A 14365-nucleotide genomic window follows, 5' to 3' on the forward strand; every position below is an offset into this window, starting at 1 on the left:
TCCCAAATGATTCTCCCTAGGCCACCCCAACTTCACCAGCCCCGCTCCATGTCCTCCTCAACTACTTCTGCCTGGCTGGAATGTATCCTTGAACTGTGACAATCCATCTTGCTTGCCTGGACAGAGAGGGGTGTGAGTGTCACATCCATTGCCATAGGTGCCAACTCTATCCATTGCCATAGGTTTCAGCATCATGATTGCAGTCATGGGATTTTTGTCTATCACATGACGGTATATGTTTTGACCCCACAGAGTGGGAAGTGACGGAGACAGGATGTTTGTGTTACTGTGTTCCATGAAATGGGACTATTGTCCTTTGTTATTTCTCTCTCTCTCTCTCTTTTTTTTTTAAAAAAAATGATATTTATTGAAGTTTAACAATTACAGAATAAAAGAAAAACAAACAATAAAAAGTTACAATACTTCAAAAATTAAAAAATACAATAAAAAACAACAATACAGCAAAACAATACAAAAGAAAGAACAAAAACATTTAAAAACAAAAACATTTTAAAAAACCCATCCAGTATTTTCATATCTTTATCTTTCATTTACTTGTTTCCTTGACTTCCTCACACCTCCCTTTTTTGTATTCTAATTCAATTAGTTGTTTCAGCAAGTCCTTTCCCTCTTTCTCAAATTTTGTTCCATAATTTATCTAACGCAATTTAACCTTAAATTTTACACTTTGACCCGTTAACGATCTATTTTTACTTAATTCTTTATAACATTTCTGCTAAAGCCATATAACTTCTTTCCAGCATCCTTCTAACATCTTTTTCTCTTTGCTGTCTGATGCTAGAGAGAGAGGGAGCCATGTTGCAGTGCTCTGTCTGTGTTTATATGTAAATAAAGTAGATTAGCCAAAATGCTGAGTTGCTGAGGTCTGTTACGCAAGCTGCGAAGGCTCTGCGGTTCCCTAAGTGTGCCGATGTCTGTTGCCATTGGTCGGTGTGATCTTCGGGCTGAAGAAAGCTTTTGAAGCTCCCGAACGATTGACAAGGAGGGAGAGAACATGGCAGTCGGGCATGTGTCTCTGCCAGGGTCCTACTCGAGAGTAGGACTGTGCCTCCCCAAACTTGAGGGGCTGGGCCTTGCCAGGCCTCACTGCAGCAGCAGTGGTTCTTGGCAGGCCTCATAGCCTCCTCCTGACACGTGTGTGAAGGGCTTCGCCCTCCCCGCCACTTTTGGGCAGAACTTGGCGCCTCAGTCCATTGCCCTACCCACTTTTGCCTCTGGCCCTACTCACTACCAGAATACCATTTTCCTCCAGAAAGTTCCTCACGGAGGAACGTGGCCCTCCTGTTGAAAAATATTCCTCACATAGGAGGAAGGAGACGTGACTGTTGTCCTCTCCTGCTCCTCCGAGTCCCTACTTTGTTCCACAGTGAGTGGCCACAGTTTCCAGACAGATTTAGAGCTTTCGCCCCTCTACTGCCTGAAAGGAAGGAAGCAGCAGGGGTTGGGCCAGGGCGGATCAGAATGCACCTACTGCAACACAACAGGGTCTTCCTCTCACTGGTGTGGCCCAGGCCTCTTATCTCCTCCTCCTTCCATCTGGCTCTTAGGGAAAAATTCCCTGAAAAACTAAGGCAATTCAGGAAATAGACCATAAAGAGCCAAGGAAAGAGGCGGAGGAAAGAGATCAATAGTTTAGAGGTCCTTTGGGGGAAAATAAGACTTCCCCAAGGGCAGGAATTGAGCAGAACCAATAAACCAGGCATAGGCAAACTCCGCCCCTCCAGATGTTTGGGACTACAATTCCCATCATTCCTAGCTAACAGGCACAGTGGTTAGGGATGATGGGAATTGTAGTCCCAAACACCTGGAGGGCCGGAGTTTGCCTATGCCTGCCATAAACCGAGAGAGTAGTTTTCATATTGCTCAGGGAGGAGAGGAGGAGATAGCAAGCAAGGGCGAGCACCAAAATACCGTACTTTTCAGTGTATAAGATGAGGGGTTTTTTACGTTTAAATAATTCTTTAAAATTGGGGTTAGCGATGGGCATTCTGGTGAGTGTTTTAGGCATCCCCACCCCCAAGAAAAGCTTAACAACTCTGGGCAATCTCGCCCCCCATTTTCTTAACTTTGAGTCCCTAAAAATAGGTTTGTTATACATGGAAAAATACGATAGCTCCCAAGTGGAACGTTACGCCATTCACTAATTAACATACCGAGGTTCCTCCAGCTCAGTTTGCTGCTTTCGCTGCCCTAAGAAAAAGAAAGGAGAGAGAATGAAAAGGCACAGCTCTTACCTTTGCTTGCAAAGATTAAAACAAGCAGCAAAAAAAAACAGGGTAGGGACTTTTCTGTGGTGGCTCCTCTCCTTTGGAAAGCCCTCTCCCAGGAGGCCCACGTGGAGAACTTGCTGCTGTCATTTCAGCACCAGGCAAAACCACGCCTGTTTCTGTGGGCTTTTAAGAACTGCTAAAGTAAGCAGCTTATGAATGGTTTGGTTTGACTCTCTGCTTGAGGGAGCTGTCACTGCTTTAGTTTGCTGCTCTTAATTTGTACAATTTATTTTTTAAAAAATTAGTAGTAGTAGTAAATTGCACTTTTTGTTTCTTACAGCTCTGCAAGCCACCTGGGTACTTAAGAAACATAAGTTGAAGGTACGGGGATACAAATGATGTAAATAAAGCAAGCAAAACAAAATGAACATCCCTATGGGCACTGGAGAGCCTCAAAAAACGTATTACCTGTAGTTATCCTGGACAAATAGTTGGAGGCCTCATTTAAAACCGCTTTTTCATCGCCGAGGATGTACAGCACAACACTCTGCTCAGGAGAAAGAAATTCACTTTTACAAAAGATCCAGTAGATTCATCTTGTACAAACCTAAGAGTCATATCTACTGCGCTGGGCAATTTTTGCCTCTGGCTCCCCTCACTATTGTCTTGCATCCTGCCTGCCCAGCTGCCCGTCAAAGAATGTGACCCTTGGGATAATAGGGATTCCACACCCTTGATTTAGAGTAAGGGGATGAGCAACGTAAGCTGAAGATAAAGAGTGAAGTTACAAGTTGTTGTAAATATTTTGTGCTGAAAAAGTCAACGATTTTGCTAAGAATGTGAAATGCTAGGAGTGCAGCTCATTGTTGACTTCAGTATACAAACTGTACAGAATTGGGTATAGGTAATGCAATTCTCTGCAGGGAGACCTGTATTCTAATATAAGTACTAGCTCATGGGTAGGCAAACTAAGGCCTGGGGGCCGGATCTGGCCCAATCGCCTTCTAAATCCAGCCCACAGATGGTCCGGGAATCAGCAGGTTTTTACATGAGTAGAATGTGTCCTTTCATTTAAAATGCATCTCTGGGTTATTTGTGGGGCATAGGCATTCGCTAACCCCCCCCCCCCATATAATCCAGCCCCCCACAAGGTCTGAGGGACAGTGGACCAGCCCCCTGCTGAAAAAGTTTGCTGACCCCTGTACTAGCTAAAGGCCACTACTGTTAGATTTTTTAAAAAGCTGTTGCTTTAAATTGTTTTCAACTGCTATATGTTAATTTTGATTTTTGCATTTGTAGGCTGGGGGGGAGTTGGTATGCGGTTTTTGTTAGGAAGTGTGGGAGTTTTTATTAGGTTGTACACATTAGTATTGTTAATTGTTTTAATTATTTTTGGCCTTTATATTGTAACCTTGTGTTGTGAACTGCCCTTAGACCAATGGGTATAGGGTGGTATACAAATTTAATAAGCAACAACAACATGCAGCAAAGCATGCCGACACCTATTTGCAATGCCAATTCTGCAAGCGCTGTCTGCACATACCAGCACCACTAGCTTGCTCCTTTCGCAGATTCCAGGCAAGTAGGGGTAGGGTGGCACACTGTCTCCCTTCAAGCAGGAACTCAGCCACTGGAAGATGCTCGGAGGTTCAGCCGAAAAAAAGGAAGGGTGATGCATGAAACCTGTTTGGGCTGAATCATACAATGTATCAAGCCAGGTGTGCCATTTTAATAATATGGAGGTGGTTCTAAAAAAAAAGAAGGTAAGGACCCTTGGACGGTTAAGTCCAGTCAAAGGCGACTATGGGGTTGCAGCGCTCATCTCGCTTTCAGGCCGAGGGAGCCAGCATTTGTCCACAGACAGCTTTCTGGGTCATGTGACCAGCAGGACTAAACTGCTTCTGGCGCAACGGGACATCATGATGGAAACCAGAGCGCACGGAAACTCTGTTTACCTTCCCGCCACAATGGTACCTATTTATCTACTTGCACTGGCGTGCTTTCGAACTGCTAGGTTGGCAGGAGCAGGGACAGAGCAACGGGAGCTCACTCAGTCACAGGGATTCAAACAGCCGACCTTCTGATTGGTGAGCCCAAGAGGCTCAGTGGTTTAGACCACAGCACCACCCGTATAGGATTAATGCTATCAGACCAGCTTGGGACCATTCATATAGAGCTAACAACCTCCTTCGCCAGAGCTGGGGAACTTGGGGTCCCCTGACCTCAAGATGTAGCTGAGGTGGGGGACTAGTGCTTTCCAGATGTTCTATTTCAACTCCTAGCAGTCCCAGACAGCAAGGCTAATAATCATGGGAGTTGTAATCTAAAGCACCCAGAACTCACCACGTTCCCCGTACATGGATTATGGTGCCAAGTATCTCTGGCCACTGACTAAGCTGCCTGGGGTTGATGGGAGTTGGGGTACAATAATAACATCTGGAGGGTCACAGGTTCCCCATCCCTGAGCTATGTTCCAGCCTGCATATTTGCAAACTAAAACACCAGCGACCTCAGGCAAAAGGAAACCAAACCCAAGTAAGTCCTGAGCACCTTTTGATACTTCTCACTGCCTGGAGAATTTGGATGCACGTAACAACATTGCGGGAACTTTGGTGTCTACAGTAAATATATATTTTATTTTCTGGGGGCAGAATTAAGTGCTTCACAAACAGCACCCATTGACGCTGCCTTATATATGACAAAACCCTAATAAGTGCAAGTTGTTTGAAATAAATATAATGCATAGAATTTAGTACCACAGTTAATTGTGACTGCCATATAGCAGCCTAGGTCAACCTGGTGCTCTCGAGATGGTTCGGACTACAATTCCCATCAGTCATGCTGGCTAAGGCTGATGGGAGTTGTAGTCCAAAGCATCCTGAAGGGCACCTGGTTGGAGAAGGCTGCTGCGGAGGACTAGGAAAGAGACTATAAGGACCATGAACCATTGGCAATCTGTTTTCCAGTTCCGGGATTCATTAAAATAAATGCTATTACTGGATTGTATACCGCATGTGAGGAAAGCTAAAAAGATCTAGGACTGCAGTTTAGTAACAGCTCCACAGCCAGAGTCTGGCATCATGGCTTCTGAACACACAGTAGATTAGTGACACAGTTACTAATACGAATGTTCTTCTCCAAAGCAAACCAAGCTATTCTCTAGAAACGCACCTGGATCAATTATGCAGGCTTGGCTGGAAGTCTTTACAAGCACTGGATAGTCTCTGTAGTAATAATCAAGATAAGCTTCCAGTTTCAAGTCCCTAAAAGGGGGAAATAATAAACAAGTGCATAAAGTTATAAACTCTGATGGTGTCACCTCTTACTTTTCTCTGTACTATTCTCTAAACATTCACCTGTTCACTCCATTTACTTCAATTTGTAAAAAATAAATAAAGATCAGGTGTGCTTTAAAGCCTAACTCCAAATCCTCTGACCTGCTGCCAGGAAACACCATCGGCCAGAGTTCACACCCACAAGGACATACCTTGCCAGCTGAACCAGAAGGACAACGAGGGAACGAATCCCTTCGCCCATCAAGCAGTTCAACTTGAGCTCCTCGTAGATCAAGTGGAGCACGCAGAAAATAGCTGGGATGTGGGGGAAGAGAAGAGTGGTGGAATCCAAGCTGTGGTTGGGCGAGAGGCTGTCCCTGGGAGATTTCACTTCCAGTGGATCCAGCCGTAGAGCTTTGGCCAAAGGGTGAGACTCAACATTTTTATGATAGTCAGAATTTAGCAGATATTCCCAGTCCTGGATTAAAGAAAAGGGAAGGGAAGGAGAAAGGACACATGAGACAATCCTACATACTAAATTGTTTTAGTTTATATAGTTTATATTTTTAAAAGGAAAGAAGAATGCAAAGCAGGGAATTAAAAACACCAAAGGCAACGAGATCACCAATGCGATCTTATAGGCAGCATTTACAGTTCTCAAGCTGTTTTTAAAAAGATGCTTATTAACATGCTGTTGGTTTTGAGAAACATGGTCCTGTGGCCTCTGAAAGACAACTATTGCATAATGTTTTATTAGCAGGAGCTAATATGAATGTACCTATTGCTACAGGATCCTTCTCTCGCTGGTGTGGCCTATTTTGGAGCCTATTTTGTCAAGACATTGTTTGCTTGCTCATTAGCATTTAAGGACATTCTCCAGCACAGTTCAGAAACAGGCACCCACAACAATGTCTTTCATATTGCGAGATCAGGAAGAAATGTTGCCTGGTCAGCTTCTGAAACACGCACCAATGGTGATCATTTGCATGTGTCAAATAGATATCAGAGAGCAGACAAAGCTTTGGTTATTAGCCTAAACCTCTTGATCCCAAACACAATATAAACAAATAATTTTTTATTTATACCCTACCCTTCCCGGTTCAGAAAACAGGGCTCAGGGCAGCTAACAACAAATTAAAAACACTTAATTGATGCAACAAAAAAACAGCATAAAATACAGTATAAAACGTGAATAACAATAAATTCAGAATTCAAAAATCAATTTAAGGGGGAAATCCATCCAATAAACATTAGATGATCACCAGGGTTAGCTGGCTAAATTAGTCCTATTTGGGCCAGTGAGGAGACCAGGGGAGAATTAGATGTGGGATCCCAGAGTGGGAAATCTTCATAAAAAGGGTAGGGGGAGGGAAGGAAGGAAGGGGAATAAAAGATCAGGCTAAGTTCAAATTGAAAGCCAGGCGGAATAGCTCTGTCTTACAGGCCCTGCGGAAGGAGGTTAAATCCTGCAGGGCCCTGGTCTCATGGGACATGAGAAACAGTTTTTTCAATGCCACCATTAACAATCTGAGCTACCTTGTACCAAAACCAAACTCCAAATCTGATGAAGTGGGCTCTAGTCTAGAAAATATTGTGCCATAGTACATTTATTAGTCTTTTAAAGATGCTCCTGCACTCTCCATGGGTTTACTTGCAGCTATCCCTCTGGGAGCTTTTTATGTTGAGCTGCTAATCACCAAAGTTCGTCAAGTGATATGCAGACCTGTGAAGTCAGCCTTCAGTCCAAAACACCAGGTTGTGGCTGAAGTGCAAACTCTCACCTGTTGGACTACAAATCCTACCCCTGCTGTAAGTCGAAAGAGCACACCTGATGCTCACATAACACCAAACAAGTTCATGCAAATGTGTGTTTTTAGCTAAGCGCCATACAAGTCTAGGAAGCAGCACCTCCCGAATCAGAGGAATGCACAAAAATCCTCCAGGTGGTCAGGAACTACTAATTAAAATGATAAATCATTCCCTTACTTCATCTGATCCTGTCTCTGACGGCCGGGCTTTCTTGGGAGCAATGACTGGAGAAAGAGAGCCTTCAAAATCAAGCTGAAATAAACAGATAAATAAATCATCACACTGGGCACTGAATTTCAGTTTTCATACATTACAGGAATCGTTCTATCAGAAGAAGCAAGCTGATCGTGCAACAGTTCCACGTACAATTGTGGTTATTTCTTTGCATTAGCCTCCGCCACCTGGAACCCTGCCCGATTTGGACTAAAACTCTCACTAGCCCCAGACAACCTGGAGGTTGGCTGTCCCTGCTCTAAGATCTATATTGAACTATTATATAGAGCCAAGCAATAACTAGTAAGATGTGTGAGCACCCAAAATCAAGGGAACCATGCTATTGCTAGTGCTTGCAAGATTCTGTGTATATATAGTTTAATTCTAAGACAGACTGCATCAGAAGCACAGGGAAGGGACAGGATACATTATCTCAGCAATACCTTGTTACTAGCAGAAAGTCTGTTACACAGCTTGAAGGTATTTGGATCAATAATAATAATAATGTAATAATAATTTATTATTTATACCCCAGCCACTCTGGGCAGCTCCCAGCAGAATAATAATAATAATAATAATAATAATAATAATAATAATGTGATAAAACATCAAACATTAAAACTTCCCTAAACAGGGCTGCCTTCAGATGTCTTCTAAAAGTCAGATAGTTGTTTATTTCCTTGACATTTGATGGGAGGGCGTTCCACAGGGCAGGCGCCACCACCAAGAAAGCCCTCTGCCTGGTTCCCTGTAACCTCACTTCTCGCAGTGAGGGAACTGCCAGAAGGCCCTCAGCGCTGGACCTCAGTGTCCGGGCAGAATGGGGGTGGAGACGCTCCTTCAGGTATACTGGGCCGAGGCCGTTTAGGGCTTTAAAGGTCAGCACCAACACTCTGAATTGTGCTCGGAAACGTACTGGGAGCCAATGCAGGTCTTTCAAGACCAGTGTTATGTGGTCTCGGCAGCCGCTCCCAGTCACCAGTCTAGCTGCTGCATTCTGGATTAGCTGTAGTTTCCGGGTCACCTTCAAAGTGCGCATTGCTTTAGTCCAACACTTCAGAGCACATGGTGGAATTCCCACCCTTCAAGTGACGCCTTAGTATTAAGCTGTTGGTGGGAAGTCAAGTGATGTCGCTGCAGAAGTCACTTACGTTACGAGTCCAGGCCACTCTGTCCGTGTTGTAGCCCATCATGTTCATGAGGCAGGTAACAAATAAGTTCCACTCCGAGTAGTAACTTGGTCCGCCCGGTGCGTTGTAGGCATTGTACCACCTGACGAGCATTTGCATGGCTACTTCTCTGGGCAGGATACACTTAATGCCTTGTAAACATCTTTTGACTGTTTAGGGTTAAGGGGTGAAGAAAGAACTGTTCAGATTACCGTTTGGTCATTGAGCCACTCAATCCATTTTTGTGACTTGAAAGCCATTTGCTTTTAACTGGCCCAGGGTGATCGAATTTTATAAAACTATGCATGGCATGGAGAAAAGCAGATACAGAAAAGTTTTCCCTCCATCTCTCGTAACTCATGGACATCCAAAAAGGACTTGCTTTGAGCCCCAGCCTGCAGAAATCAGCTGTGAAACGATGGGGTTAATTTTGTTCTCTTGGTCCTGTTCTCCTAATCATGGCATAGAGACCTGGAAGTGATAACTGGTCAAGCAATTATGCTCTGAGTCCTATCCAAGTTAAGTCGACACTGGTTCAGAGCTTGGATTTTAATTTGCTGATTCTATGTCACTGGTGAGACAAAAGGGGGTGAGGAGGGAAAGAGATCTCACAAGCAAGAACAAAAAAAAGTATTATTCTTCAATACCATACCTAATTCTGAAGTTGCAATTTCTGGGATGGTAATTCTGACCATGGAGCCACTGCTGAGTTCCTGGGAGAAGAAAAACAACAACAACAGGTGAATCACCGTATTTTTTTGCTCTATAAGACGCACCAGACCAGGGGTCTGCAACCTTTAAGACAAAAAGAGCCACTTGGACCTGTTTCTGAAGAAAGAAAAAACTGGGAGCCGCAAAACCATTGCAACATTTAAAACAAATACCGTATTTTTCGCTCTATAAGACGCACCAGACCACAAGACGCACCTAGTTTTTGGAGGAGGAAAACAAGAAAAATAATATTCTGAATCTCAGAAGCCAGAACAGCAAGAGGGATCGCTGCGCAGTGAAAGCAGCAATCCCTCTTGCTGTTCTGGCTGCTGTGATAGCTGCGCAGCCTGCATTTGCTCCATAAGACGCAAACACATTTCGCCTTACTTTTTAGGAGGGAAAAAGTGAGTCTTATAGAGCAAAAAATAGGGTATATCTCCGGAGCCGCGATCTGACAGCGGGCAGGAAGGTGACGTCGGGACGGTGCGTGACTAATGCACGCACCGCCCCAATGCGACGTCACAGCCAGTACAGCGCCCGCCACAGTGGGGAGTGTCGGGGCGCACAATGCGCCTCCTCCCCTCACTAGTATCCGCCCCGGAGCCGCGGCAAAGGTGTAAAAGAGCCACATGTGGCTCCGGAGCCGCAGGTTGCAGACCCCTGCACCAGACAATAATATTCTGAATCTCAGAAGCCAGAACAGCAAGAGGGATCGCTGCGCAGCGAAAGTAGCAACCCCTCTTGCTGTTCTGGCTTCTGGGATAGCTGCGCAGCCTGCATTCTCTCCATAAGACGCACACACATTTCCCCTTGCTTTTTAGGAGAGAAAAAGTGCGTCTTATAGAGCAAAAAATACAGTATCTAGCATATGCCATTCACATAAACTAAAGTGATCGGTTAACATGATCAAGAGACCCATGGACAATCAAAAGCATGGTCTTCTTCTTTTGGCAAGAGACCCACAAAGGGAAGAAGATAAAAAAGGGGAAAAGGAAAGATCCTTAACACCAGGGTTTCACTCTCTCTGCTCATCAACAAGCAAACTGTGGTTTGGAGATCTAACAAATGACGAACCAGAAAGTTTATTTGTTAAACCCAGAACGAGAAAGAGAGAGAGACAAAGCTCACAAACATTGGGACTAAGTTTTAGATTAACGCATGGATGAGCAAGGATTTGAAATTGCATTTCCCAGAACCAAGCTGGAAACCCTTCAACTACTGTGCCTCGACTGAGGTCAGCTAACTCTCTGTCCACAGAACACCACTTACCAGAGTCACTCTGTTCTGGACAGGATCTCTCACAGAATGAATAAAAGTTGAAAGTTGCTGAAAAGTGCAATCATCAATGTAAGAGGAATTTTGAAGTTTGGAAGAATCCCTCAGCTCTGGAACAGGGGACAACACGCCCTGCTTAAAAGGGGGGCAAATATTAAAATCTTTTAGCACTATTCTCAACAGCCCAGATTAAGGATTAAACAAAACAAATTTCCTTAGCAGGTTCAGAAAGATATGAATCGAGCTGCGACTACAGTTTCCTTACAATCTGTTTGTTTGTTTGTTTACAATATTTAAATACATCGAATACAGAAATAAATCACAACGGACAGAAACAATGGATTAACATTCACTGCCTTAAGATTGCAATTTTTAAAGGCCTGGGAGAATTAAAAGGTCTTCATAGAACTGAAAAGACCATAAAGAAAGTAGCAAGCAAGTCTCTTTGGGGAGGGCATTCCACCATCAGGGGGCCACCACTGAGCAGGTCCTCTTCCTAGTTGCTACAAGTCTCCCTTCACTTGGCAAAGTCACCCAAAGCTGGGCTTCTGAAAAGCATCTCAAGGTTCAGGCAGGTATATGTGGGAGAATGTGAGCTTTCGGCTAACTTTGCTGCCCACTCTAAAGGGCTATGAAGGTCAAAACTAGGTGTAGTGATTTGGAGTTACTCGTGCGTAAACCGACCCCGTTTGGGTGCTTGGTTGCCTGGTTAAACCCTTCGGACTGCACAGCCCATCTCCGCTTGACTGCCTCAGTCACTGGCAGAATCTGTCTGTGGGCGTTTCTTAAACCTCTGCCAGCATAAAAGCTGTTTGACACCTAATCGTCTCCGCCTCTCATTGCGCGGGAGTCTCCTGCGCAGGGTGGGCGTGGGTAGCGGAGTGCCTGGGCTCTCTTCACTGACTTCCAGGGAAGAATCCCGGAGCCCTTCCACCTCCTCTTCCCCTTGCTCTCCTGGACTCTTGGTGTAACACGTATTTCCTTCCCCTTCCACCGAGCTGAATCTCCCCCTTGTGCTAGGACCTTCACCTGCAGAATCTAAGACCCTCTCCTTCTCCAGTGTCTCTGATGTCAGTTCCCTGACACAAGGATTTAGAATTGGGACTTCCAGGGCATGTGTCTGCAACCGTGGTGTCTGAGCAGAATGCCAAGAACCACACTTTTCATTTAGCCTTCCACCTGACCCTTTTGTGGGCCTCATTTCTCCTCAAAGAGCCCTCCCCACAAGTCCCCATTCTGTGTCCAAACACAAACAGGGCAATAGTGACAGCGATGATCTATACACCCACAGAGCCCCTTACCTCATCTAAGGGTCCCAGGTGCTTGTTCAAGGGCTTGGAAGGAGTATTGGCATTGTCCAGAGGGGTGCTGGGGCGAGGCATCTGATTGGACATCGTCAGTGACGGAGCTGGCAAACCAGGTATAAAAACCTTCCCTACCTTGTAATGGGCGAGAAATGAAGAAACTAAGTAGAGTTCCAAGAGAGCGAGCTTTTAAAGTCCAAAGCGTCCCTAAAAAGACAAGCTTAGCAACGAATGCAATGCTAGAATTCAGCTGTAAGTAATAAATAACCGCCTTTTGCCTCTAGCTGCTTCCCCCCACAGAAGGAAACAAAGTCCTTGGACTTAAAAAGGTTGCCAACCCTCAAACTAGAGCAGGGTAACTTGGGTCTCTTTTTTGGACTACAACTCCCATCATCCCTAGCTTGCAGGACCAGTGGATGATGGGAATTGTAGTCTAGAAACAGCTGTTTGGGAAACCCTGAACTAGAGGAAAGGTTTTTGAGGTTTCTCTGCTTGGTTTGCAACCGAGTAGCATATAAGTTTTATGAAATAAACACTATAAAATGAACACTTACCCGAACCACTCCGGTGTACAGGACTAAGTTTCCATTGCTTTCCAGAACCAGCATTGTGTCAATGCTCTGTAAAGGCCAAAAGAAAGAGAGTAAATTCATCCGCTGGCATTTGAGAACATGCAATGAAGTGGCATTAAGCCTGTCTGCACACTCTACATTTCGCAGTCTCATACTTACTTCCACTGGAGCTGCATCCTTTGCCGGGATGTTGGTGACAGAGCCAAAGATCAACTGCGACATGTCGTTACTCTGTTGAAACTTTACACAGCTAAACACCAAGGGAGGAAAAAAGCAAAACCTTATACAAAGAAATATCTCCAGTATGATTTTTGCACTACAGTTTTCCAAAAAATATCATGGCTGTCAGCTGGGAAGGCTATTAATGCTTAACTTTTTGTATATAAATATGAATAAATGCTGTTGCTTGACTTGAAGCGCCACGTTTAGAGAGGAACTCGGTTTCGTCATCAAACCCAAGCTTGGTCAAGGAAACTTTTTGATACAATTTCCGAAATGGCAAGCTGTGGTTTGTAACTGGATGATAAACGAGAATAAAAAATGACAGTTGGTACTTTCTATGATTTTTGCATGTCTGAATAGACAAACCATCATTAGGGGGAATCGCTTCACCTCTGGAGAGCCCTCCAACATACAAATGAAAATGATGAGTAATAGGAAATGAAAACTGAGAAGCAGTTGGAACCAATTGCTCGTGGTAAACTATTAACTGTGGCTTATTATTTGCCATCTGGGACGCAGGTGGCGCTGTGGGTAAAACCTCAGTGCCTAGGACTTGCCGATCATATGGTCGGCGGTTCGAATCCCCACAGCGGGGTGAGCTCCCGTCTTTCGGTCCCAGCTCCTGCCCACCTAGCAGTTCGAAAGCACCCCTAAGTGCAAGTAAATAAATAGGTATCGCTTTATAGCGGGAAGGTAAACAGCGTTTCCGTGTGCTGCGCTGGTGCTGGCTCGCCAGAGCAGCTTTGTCACCCTGGCCACGTGACCCAGAAGTGTCTCCGGACAGCGCTGGCCCCCGACCTCTTAAGTGAGATGGGCGCACAACCCTAGAGTCGGACACGCCTGCCCCTTACGGGCAGAGGTACCTTTATTATTTGCCATACTGCTTGTATGGTGAAATGCTTCTAAGCAGTTTATGCTACAAAATCAATTATACAATTCCTACGTAATTAAAATACACAATAACAATTTCATCAGAGCGTTAAAGCATTCTAAATTAATACATGCAAGGCAGTTTAAAAGGCTGACAATTAAAACAGTTTAAAAACAGTTAAAGCATTAAGATCAGAAGTTCACATTCAGGGGAATGCTTGCCTAAACAAGAGCCAGCGGAATGCCAATACTGATGGGGCCTCTCGTATGTCTGTGATATTTCTCATTTACGATGATATGCGAATGAGTCCCCTTTCTGAATGCTAAAACTGGGATTTGCAATAATATTCAGCTCTCTTTTGGTTATGTTTCCAGTATTTTAGACAAAAATTCGAGAAAGTCACATATCGAAATGCACTTACCGTAACTGAAGCTGAGACTCCACTAAGTAGCACAAAAACTTTTGCCCACAAAGGTCAGTCGTAATAAATACTTTGGAAGCTTGAGAATTCTTCTCTCTGTCAATATTCAAATAATCAAAAGAAGAATAAAGTTAAGCTTACTCAACTAAAGTTTACAAATTAAACTGTAGATTATTTTATGCTTCCCTAACAGAGCAATTCTAGGCGTAGGAAAATCTCCCCCATTTTATTTCATCTCTGAATCCACTTTGCACAATCAGAGTTTTGCAGTCTGCAATCTGGGTATGAGCTT

The 14365-nt window shown here is 44.3% G+C and overlaps 1 protein-coding gene across 6 annotated transcripts in view; it reads right to left on the reverse strand.

Moving 5' to 3' along the window:
- The window catches only part of ANAPC1 (anaphase promoting complex subunit 1), a 60064-nt gene that overhangs the window by 30566 nt on the left and 15133 nt on the right, over positions 1-14365 (reverse strand). For 5 of the 6 annotated variants that reach the window (XR_013392123.1, XM_077925498.1, XM_077925497.1 and 2 more), the window contains exons 11-23: positions 14074-14169; positions 12719-12809; positions 12542-12607; positions 11985-12122; positions 10678-10818; positions 9350-9410; positions 8680-8867; positions 7493-7567; positions 5719-5984; positions 5403-5494; positions 3775-3923; positions 2700-2778; positions 2175-2211 (exon numbers count right to left, since the gene is read on the reverse strand). Coding sequence is in view for 5 of the 6 variants with exons in the window: in XM_077925498.1 (XP_077781624.1) it covers positions 2175-2211; positions 2700-2778; positions 3775-3923; positions 5403-5494; positions 5719-5984; positions 7493-7567; positions 8680-8867; positions 9350-9410; positions 10678-10818; positions 11985-12122; positions 12542-12607; positions 12719-12809; positions 14074-14169 (1479 nt within the window). In the remaining variant the exon portion in view is untranslated. The remainder of the gene's footprint in view (positions 1-2174; positions 2212-2699; positions 2779-3774; positions 3924-5402; positions 5495-5718; positions 5985-7492; positions 7568-8679; positions 8868-9349; positions 9411-10677; positions 10819-11984; positions 12123-12541; positions 12608-12718; positions 12810-14073; positions 14170-14365) is intronic. The other variant, XM_077925496.1, reaches the window with a different exon arrangement.

The sequence above is a fragment of the Podarcis muralis genome, chromosome 3, assembly GCF_964188315.1.
Source record: "Podarcis muralis chromosome 3, rPodMur119.hap1.1, whole genome shotgun sequence".
Classification (NCBI taxonomy): Eukaryota; Metazoa; Chordata; class Lepidosauria; order Squamata; family Lacertidae; genus Podarcis; species Podarcis muralis.